This window comes from Glycine max, chromosome 9 (assembly GCF_000004515.6).
Source record: "Glycine max cultivar Williams 82 chromosome 9, Glycine_max_v4.0, whole genome shotgun sequence".
Lineage (NCBI taxonomy): Eukaryota > Viridiplantae > Streptophyta > Magnoliopsida > Fabales > Fabaceae > Glycine > Glycine max.
The window spans coordinates 3,752,325-3,762,644 of record NC_038245.2 but is presented as its reverse complement, the minus strand read 5'-3'; the positions used below and the strand labels follow the sequence as shown (position 1 = coordinate 3,762,644).

General features: G+C 35.1%; 1 protein-coding gene across 1 annotated transcript; it reads right to left on the bottom strand.

Annotated features, from left to right (window-relative positions):
- Window positions 1–598: 598 nt before the first annotated feature.
- On the bottom strand, window positions 599–9,626 carry LOC100800014 (kinesin-like protein KIN-13A). The gene is made up of 13 exons (XM_006586863.3): window positions 9,376–9,626; window positions 9,051–9,283; window positions 8,308–8,529; window positions 7,646–7,825; window positions 7,008–7,112; window positions 6,793–6,870; window positions 6,524–6,605; window positions 4,759–4,921; window positions 4,037–4,366; window positions 2,276–2,494; window positions 1,362–2,187; window positions 1,124–1,189; window positions 599–896 (listed from the first exon to the last, which is right to left on the bottom strand). The coding sequence occupies exons 2-13, from the start codon at window positions 9,216–9,218 to the stop codon at window positions 711–713; spliced, it is 2,625 nt and encodes an 874-aa protein (XP_006586926.1). The 5' UTR covers window positions 9,219–9,283; window positions 9,376–9,626; the 3' UTR covers window positions 599–710.
- Between the last annotated feature and the right edge of the window lie 694 nt (window positions 9,627–10,320).

Genomic DNA, 10,320 nt, shown 5'->3' with positions numbered 1-10,320 from the left:
TACCTATTGCCTTAATCTTACCTAAAAGAAATTACCTATTACATTTCCACATTATAATTTACAAGTCATACTTAACCACATATTTTCATCTCTCGCAAATCACAATAAATAAATAAATAAATAAAAACTAACGTACCCGGTGCTAACTGCTAAAGGCTCCAAGCAATCCAAAGGTAGGAGAGAGGATCATTGTACATAACCTTATCCATGTAAATGCAAAAAAATTGTTTGTTATATAAAAAAAAAGAAGTTATTTTCAGATTCAAACCCACAACCTACATGGCACAACTTCACCATACCAGAGTTGGCCTTCTAAAATATATGTATAATTGCACCCCCAAGAATATATGAAATTTTCCGGATGGATAGAAAGAAAGAAAAATATAAAACACATTAATTTTGCATTTGCATCTGCATCAAATTCTATTTTATTTATTACTTTGCCCTCAAACTAAAAATTTTGGGGCAGACAACTTTTTTTTGTTTTCTGATGACAACGAAGCAGATGACCTACATAGATTACACCAAATTTGCAAAGGCAAGAGGTGGCTCAAAACTCACACGACTCACGCAAGGGAAGGGCATATACACATGTAAGTAAATTCAATTAGAATTATATTCAACAAAAGATTTGTTTATATATATCAAACAAAACCTTTCAACTATATTGCTAACAAACACGAGAATACAGATAAGAGAAACCGAGTCACTTATTGACGGGGAACTCTTTTTCTACTTAGAATTTCTTGCTCTTTTAGCCGATGTTGGAATCTTGCAAGACGAGCTTGAAGACCCACGAGACTTGCTGCTTTGCGAGAGAGCACAAAGTTCAATTTGGTTACATAGTTGTCAATAAGGCTTCCCGGTTGATCCACTTCTGCCAAGAGTTTCATTTCCTAAAAACCAAAAGAAACATAAGATGAACACAAAATAATAAATTGTCAACAAGTTATCTGAAATTCAATTTTTGTTACTAATTTCCCCTTTAGTATCCTATAAATAAATTTTATAAATTAAACACAAAAATGAAAAGCATACTAGTTCATGTCAAGGAACTAGAAATTAGAAATTGAATTTCACAGACATGTTAATATAACCTATAGAAGAACATGTAATAACTCACTTCACGAACAATCTCCATTGTATCTTCAATTTCTTTCCTATGAGCGGCGATCAGTGCTTCCTCCTCCTGCAATACAACAAAGAAATTAAACAGACAGCATAAGCAAGATTATACAGCAACAAAAGCCTTATCCCATTAAATGAGTTCGGTTACATGGATTGCAAAATGACAGCATAAACAAGTTTGTATTCAACTGAAAATTGGTAAAAGAATAACTAATTCCATATACTCAACAAACCTCAAGTACTGCACTGACATTCCCATCAGGAGAGGATTCTGTTTCATTAATCCTGGATCCAGTGGTGATATTGTTATAATTCCCTGTGCTCTGCTGCTTGGAGCTTGTAGTGAAGGGATCAGAGCCGTTGGCATCCCTTTTCATCCAGTTTGCAGGCCTTTCAGACTTTTCATCCTTAGATAAAGTGCTATAACTCCCGGTGCTCTGTTGCTTGGAGCTTGTAGTGATGAGATCAGCACCAGTGGCATCCCTTTTCATCCACTTTGCAGGCCTTTCAGACTTTTCATCCTTAGACAAAGTGCTATAATTCCCTGTGCTCTGCTGCTTGGAGCTTGTGGTGAAGAGATCAGAATCATTGGCATCTTTTTTCATCCAGTTAGCAGACCTTTCGGATTTTTCATCCTTATAGCCTTTTCTGCGCGGGGGAGACACCTTTTGCACTTTCTCATCTGTATCACTTTGTGAATAAGAGTTCATCTTTTGACTGGTAGAGTCACCATGTGAGTTCTTCACTTCAAACCTCTCCCTGTCCACTGAAGCTGAAGGAAAGCCTTTTTCATCTCGCCCATTTGATAGGTAATTCGAAGAATAACTTACTGGCTGTTTGTCAACAGAAGCAGCTGCAGAGCTGTGCAAAGAATTTTCCTTTTCGACAAATTTCCTGCCCATATCCATTGTTTTCTCTTGACGTTGATCATTAAAATCCTCTGCCCCAGAACTGGCTGGAAAGGATGATGTGGATGAAACGTCCTTATTATTAGTTTGTGGTACAGCATTAGGGACCTGGTCTTTCCTAGGATTCCCACTTTTGGATAGACTTTTAACCCTGTCAATATAATCAAACTGAATTTACGTAAAAAGGGACCCTGTTTATGAAACATTAGTGTTAGAGCAGAAAATGGGGTAACACATACCGATCTGCGTATCTCAAGGTATTAAGTGTGTGTTCACATGACCCAGCACCTGGAGATATACAAGAGATCATAACAGTCTTCGAATTACCCACAAAGGAGTCACGAAGCACTTCTGTAAGTTTGCTTCCCCGAAATGGAATATGGATCTGGTCATTGTCTAAAGCACGAATGCACTCCTTCAAGGCCAAAAGGCTCTTATTAATTTCCGCTCCTTCAATCCTATAGCAGACATACATAAAAATTGCAGAGAGAATTGATTTGTTAATATAATAAAATGTGCTTGATCTGAACAAATGGAAGGATGCCACCAAATCTTGTTTTCAGCAGTTACATCAAAACAGCATACTAGAATTTATATAACAAATAGCCAAGGTATTTTGTACATTTCATTTATATTATTAAAGTGATCCTGCATTATCTATAGTTTTACAAATCTATCCAAGAAGGAGGCCACCCACCGATTCCCTGTGCCATTTTTTTCTGCTTAACAATTGTGGCTTTGATGTGATTTTGTTGCAATTATCGGCATTTTAAATTGAAGTATTTTGGGCTCAACTGTGCAAAGAACAGGCCCATTATCTAGTTATAATAATTTGTGCAACTTGGTAGTCCTCAGTTTATATATTATTAAAATTCAGTTTGAAGTATGAATAACATCAAAGCAATAACTCAAAATTTTAAGACAGACAACTAAGAAAAATACACATGTAATTTTGTTACCAGTCCTACATTAAGTAGAAAAGGAAGCAATTTGGGGTACCTTATGTCATGAAACTCTCCCACTTAATGGACTAGTCTTTTAGATTAGTCTCTCCTTGAGTGTTAAGTGATAACAGTGGTGTTGTTATATGTTAAGATATACGTAATCATCTTAACATTATGAATCTCACATTAAGTAAAATATGAAGCTCAATGTGGTACTTAAACTATAGGGCTCTCTCACCTAATAGACTACTCTTTTGGATTGGGTTCTCCTTAAATGCTTTAGTCATAACAATTGGTATTTCAATTGAAAGTTGGGCAATGAAAAGGGCTCCCTATAAGGAGGATTAAGATGTAATGTACCAAATTCTGATAGGCGAGTGATGCAACATTGAGTCAATGTTGATAAAGTAAAGCCAAAGTGAACATTGACTCTTAAAAGGGATACCAATGTTGTGAGTCCCATATTGAGTAGAATAATGTGGTACTTAAGCCATGAGGATCTCCAACCCTAGTGATGGGAGCCCAACCTAAAAGACTAATCCATCAAGTGGGAGAGTCCATTGACTTGAGTATCACATTGAGCTTCTAATTCTACTCAAGTGAGATTCAGAAGAAATTTACTTTACTATATGTAAGTTACAATAATATCAAATATAAATTCAGTAGCTACTAAAGAAGGCTTTAAGAATTTCACTCAGCCAGAAATATTAAGAAGCAAATAGAATCAGAACAATTAGATGGTTTCATTTAACTTCTTCAATCAAACGCTTATTCTTCTCTCTCATATTATCATTTTTAAGATAGTTTTGACAATGTTGAGTAAAAAAAGCTGATAAAAAGGAAAAGGGGTATCTTTTCAGTTCTGCAATCTGCAGAGATTTTCAATATTCATCCACCTTAATACCATTTAATAAAAAAATTCAGATTATGCACCAAATTGTCAGAACGCAGTGTAATTAGAAATCTACATGCATAGACTATTCTAGAAAGCCCTATCTAGCAGTTGATTTTTCAGGAGTTTGAAAAATTAGGAAAATAATATAAATGTAAAAGTACCGTGTCTGACGATCATTATCAGTAGTGTCAGCACCTCGTTCACTTCCAGCAAGATCAATAAAAGAAATTTTCCCCACAACCTTCCCACTTCTTGCCTCATTCCCATCATTGTTTCGCTTGCTCGCTTTCACTTCACTGTGCTTCTTTACAGCCAGTTGCAAGATAGCATGTGACCTGGAGGACTCCTCATTAGCACCAGTGGATCCTGTACTTCTTGCAGCACTTCCCTTTTCAATGAATTCTTTGACAATTTGTACATCACAAACTTCAAATTCTTGCAGTCCTACAATACAAACTTGCTGCCGTCCATCTTCTCTCATGCAAAGTTTCCTATTCATATATTGTAATAAATACAGCCATTTAGAAATTGATTAACACTGTAGCAAATAGCAAATAAAACACGCAGGCTGATGCACTAAGTAGGATGACATGTGCAAATGTATACAATTGAGGCAGATAGATATTTACATCCATTTAGAACAAATATCAGTTAAAAGTTAAAGTTACCAAGTAATACTTGATATTAGAACAAATATTTAGTAACGCACTTAAATCTCCCAACACAAACATTAAAAATGTGGTATCCTAATTAAGGCCCGGATCGATATATAAGGTACTCATACCAAAGACATACATAATGGCTTCAAGAAAAACCATATGGCATCATCACATGCATTTACATAACACACCCAACGTAGTGATATAAAAGATTGAATACCCACTTTCTGTCACTAAGAAGATCATAAAGTTTTCCACCATAAATCTCAAAGTAGCTAAGCCACAATTTAAATCTCTGATTCCGGTAAACTGGCTGATGCAACTGTCGAACAAGGTCTTCTGCAGCTCTGAGTGGTAAAGGTTGCATTGTGTATGTTTTGCCACTTCCTGAAAGCAAAGCATTATTAGCATCGTAATAGTGAATGCAAGTGGAGTGACTGTCTGAGGATCAAGCACAGCAATGGAACATAAATGAACAAACTTATATGCTGCAAACAATTACAAATTCAGCTTTATTGAAAAATAAGTATTTCCAGGATAAATTTTAAGCCTCCAATTTCAAGCATAATTATCATCAAGTGCAAAACATTATCTCTATCTAGACCAAGGCCATCAATATCCTCCCACTCTTTCAACTGTTAGATTAAATGAAAATACTGATTATATCTTGGGAGTGTCCTAAATTATCCTTAAGGAATAGTTTCCATATTTCCTTGCCATCTGTTAGGCTAAGTTTCCCTATTTCCTTGATTTCCTTATTTCCATATATTTCATGATTTGTTTCTTTATGTAGTTATGATGATTAGTATAAATATGGGTTAGTGCTTTAGATTTTATCGACACCATACCACAACACATTAAATACACAAGAAAATATTATTTAAAGTTTACTTTCTCTCAATTTCCTCCCTCTATACCTAAAAAACCCCATGATTTCAACCTCAACAAATGAGAAACTCAGATAATATGATTCTTAGAATTTGGGCTTAGAGACTAACTCAACCCCACAAAACTGACTCAAAAGGTGAGGACTATCCAAGTTTTATAAGGACTGCATTGGCCATAATCACATCTCTAATAAATAATTCAATGTAGAATCTGAACATACTCCCTCACCAACTAGGACTAGACATCTGGAACGTGGATAAATGCAGGTGAGCCAGTAACAACACCCCTTCAGGCCTAAGAATAGACATCAACAGTGTAAACAAATACAGGTTGATCAATAACAGATCTAGGATAGACTTTATTAGTCTATTACTATGTTAGAATTTGGGTTTAAGGCCTAACTCAATTCCATAAAATCAGCTTGTAAGATGAGGATTACCCAAGCTTTATAAGCTCTAAGTCATATCTCTAGGCAGATCAGAGAGGCACAATTATGAAGGGTCAAGAGTGACCACAATTAAGACAATTTTTCAACCCCCCCCCCCCCCCCCCTCTCACACTAGAGCTATGCCTAGAGCATGGCAACGCAGGTATTCAACAATGGATATAGGATGGGCTTTGATTGAATTTTGACTTGGGGCTAAATCAACCCAACAATATTAGCTTGTATGGTGAGCACTACATTGGCCATAAATTTAGTTGATGAGGGATCTCAACAAATGATCATTTTTGAGATGTTGAATTTATAGGCCCATATCAGACATGCCAGCTAGGAACAACATTACACCCTCCCCCTCCCAAAAGGAAAAGACTTAACTGTGTTCCTTCCTTGTTCACTAGGTTCTCACACTAACAACCAAAAATGAATGCTATAAGTATAAACAAACTAGTAAAGGTAAAAAAAACTTCGTACCCCATTGCCCAGAGGCTCTTCGCTATGCGAAGGTATGGGGGAGGGATGTTGTACGCAGCCTTACCCTTACATATGCAAAGAGGCTGTTTCCGGATAATATGAAAAAGCTAAAAGCTTTGAAATGTGAAACTGGGTACTGATAGTCCAGCATTAGTATGATATCAATAGCATATAAAAAAATTTCTAACCTGTCTGACCATAAGCAAAACAGGTAGCTTTGGTTCGCTCAAATATTGTAGGAATAATTGGTTCAACTGTACTTCGGTATACCTGTTATTATAAAGCAATTGCACCATAAATCAAGCAAATCAAGACCAAGACAGAGACAACCATTCACTTCCATAAGCCTCAAATAACAGCAATAACAAAACTAATATATGATATCAAAACAAATGAATCAGTCATTAATATTAGTAAACAACAACAAAAATTAATCTTGGATAAGAGATGGCCTTACTTCATCATTGGTAACATGCTCATCAAGCACAGCATCAAAACAAAACTCATGCTTCTCCACATAAGCTGTCAAATCAACCTTTTCATGATAGAACAACCAGATTTTTTAGCAGTAAATAAAATGAAAACATCAACATAAAGATAATTCAACCTTTGAACTGAATATAATTATAATTTATAAATCAAATAGTGCTTAAATCCAATGTCTAAACAAACCTTTAGTTTCGGTTCATGGACTGTCAAATATGCATTGTCAGCTACAGTTACAACATCATCCTCCTTCTTAGCAAGCTCCTTCTTGTTTAAAGGTCTTTTGCGTACCTAAGACATGCATTAAAAATGAAAATTTTCAAAAAAATTATTGCATAGAAGTAACTACAAATCTCCCTAAAATCTTAAAGAATTGAAATTGCATATAAAAACTTATAATATTTAAAGAAATAATGTTTAAAATTATAAACAAAGTATGCATAATTAATTCACATATAGAATCTTTAAAATATATGTTAAAAGATAAAAGTATTTAAGATTATACATAAGATATGCATAATTAGTTCAAAAGAATTCAAATTAAAAAATAAATAAGAATGGGTTATGTCATTCTTTAGGGGAGTGTACAACATGAGCATACTCTAATTTAATATATAAATGTGGATTGAAAGTAATTAATTTGAGAGAATCAGTAGCTAAAATATTGAGGAATGGAGGACAGAAATGAAACTTCAAATATGTACTTACTACTACTTTAAATGCATACGGAAGTCTCCAATGCAGCACATGAAAAATAAGATATTTCTACATGTTTTAATGCATAAAGATTAAGTTATGCATGTATCTATAAAATTTTGACATACCACAACTTTAATCTTAGCAACATTATTTTCCCTTGTGCTATTCATAGGTAAGGAAATTGATGCATCAGTATCTGCTTCCCCGCTCTCCAGCTTGCTGTTAATTGGATCGAAATCGTCTTCAAATACTCTAGTATCCCCACGCATGAAGGGTGATGGCTCAAATGGTTCTGAAACTACATGCTGACAAGAGAGGAAAAAATTAAAAACAACAAACACATGCAAGCAAAAATGCACTTGAAAGCTATTTTAAAGCTGAAGTTAAAAATAAGAGGTTTAAAATTAAAAGAAAGTTAAGCTAAATGCAGGACTACAAGGGATCACAGAGAATAAACATGCACAATTAAAAGAAATAACTTCAACAAAAGTTCTAAAGGAAGGTTGAAACATTAAGAATCAAGATTACTGTCTGAATTGCTGGTTACATAGCCTACAATTTTCATCATCACCAACACAAGTAGTTGCATAAGATGATATAAACAGTTGCAGAACTTTTCCTGACAAACTGGTAAATTACATGATTAATTTTATCCGATACATAGATGGCATAATGTCAAAATTACATGTTGAACATATTTTCCCTATAAACTGTATTAAATGAACCAGTCTATGGGCTTACTTGAATGAACAGGCCACTATATAACTATTACGAATCATATCCATACCTCAGACAAAAGCTCTGTATCATCCATAGCATGAAGATCCAAAAGCCCAGCTCCAAAATCCCCCCTGAACTCAGGAGAATAAAACCCATCCGACCCAGCCACTCCACCTAAAGATTGAGCGGTAGGCGTATATGGCTCCGAACCAGATTCCCCGTTAAAATTGAGGTTTCTCATTAACTTTAAAAGCCTCTGCTTCTCCTCAGCAGACTGTGCTCCATAGCCCTACAACAACATCACAATCACCCAATTCACCTCATAACCTACCATCCCATCACAAAGAAAAACAAACAACATGTAGCAAATTTGACCTACACTACACTCAATGCAAGCTTCTAACCGTACCAAATTCATCCCTCAAACTGCAGGACAGCTCAAAATTCATAGAGTAATACACCCTACAAGCAAGCGCTACAAAATTTCAACTTACTCAAACGTTATCCAAAACAGGAAAAAACCTCACGACACGCATAGTCAACCAAACTCCCCTTTATCAAGTAAAGACCAAATAAAAAATTTAAATAATAATAATAACAATAACTAATATTAATATCAATTAATAAATAAATACATTAATAAATAAAAGAAAGAAAGAAATCAAGCAGCAATAGCGTGATGTGCTACTTAACACGTTCCGAACTAAAGCAGGAAATGAAAATTATTATTATACGAAGAATAACCTCAACAAAAGGAAAATTTGAGAAATTGCAAAAACCAAGGACGTTGATGTTACGATAATGCGATACCTGCATGAGAAGGTTGGGGAGGAGTCGATGATCGATGGCGGTGGAAGCGAGGGGAGAGGCGAGATGCTGCAGGCCGGCGGACTGCAGCCACCGCGCCATGACGGCGTCGCCAGCATCGCCGCCGTGGTCCAGCAGCGCAGCTGCGGCGGCGGCATTGCCCTGCGGCATCTGGCCACTCGCGTGGCGCTGCGAACGTCGTTGAGGCGCCAATTTTCAAGATCTGTTCGCACGTGCTTCGCACCAAACAAAATCATCAAAATTAGGACCGCAAAAAAAAAAAAAAAAGTGAAACGAAAATCACAAAAGTGAAAACAACGAGGCTCACGAGAAGAGCATGAAAGGTGCGAGAATTGAACGGAGAATGCAGCCACTGTGGATCTCCCAAACGATTGCGATTCAGATCTGAAACCGAGTTCTTCGAAGGAGTGACCGCAACGAAATGGTTTTTGATTGATTATGGCAGAAGAACGAGAGTGCGCGACACCAAGAAGAGAGAGAAACCCTCTGAATGCAAATTTTGGAGATTAATTAAACGTTAAATATCATCATAATAATATAATAATAATAATAATAATTATCATAAATTCATAATCATCTAATTTTCAAATTTATAAAACGGCTACGTTGAACTAACTCACTCCTCGTGGTACTTTTACCGAAAGGTTAGGAAATGTCTTATATACCCTTGCATATCTCTCGCTCCCTTTAATTATTACCTCCCTGCATAATTCGACATTATGAATCATACAAATCGCACCGCAACCATCTAACTTTACCATGCCTTTTTTTTTTTTATTTTCTTTGAGGAATACTGATACTCGTGATATCTAATCTGTAACAGAAAAAAATAAAATTAACAAGGATAGTATATTAAAAATAATTAAGTAAATTAGATAATTCAACTTATCAAACTTGCTCCTTGCCTAATACATCAATAACTATTGTGCATAAAATTTATTTTGTTTTACTTTTTAATTAATTTTTTCCTGTTTCTTAATTCGACATTAAACCAGATGTATTCCCACAATCAATAACTATTGAACTAATCTCTTAATAATGTAGAGTATTAAAAGAGTAACTATTTGCATAATTATTTATTTCGCATATTGAATTATTATCATATATAAGTTTATCTCATTTTTTTCTTTACTTTTTATTTAATAGTTCATCATATTCATCAATTTCTGTTTTTTTTTTCTTCTTTTTCTATCTCTCCTTCTATTCGTCTACCTAAAAGACTATATTAGAATATATATTTAAAATTTTCCTT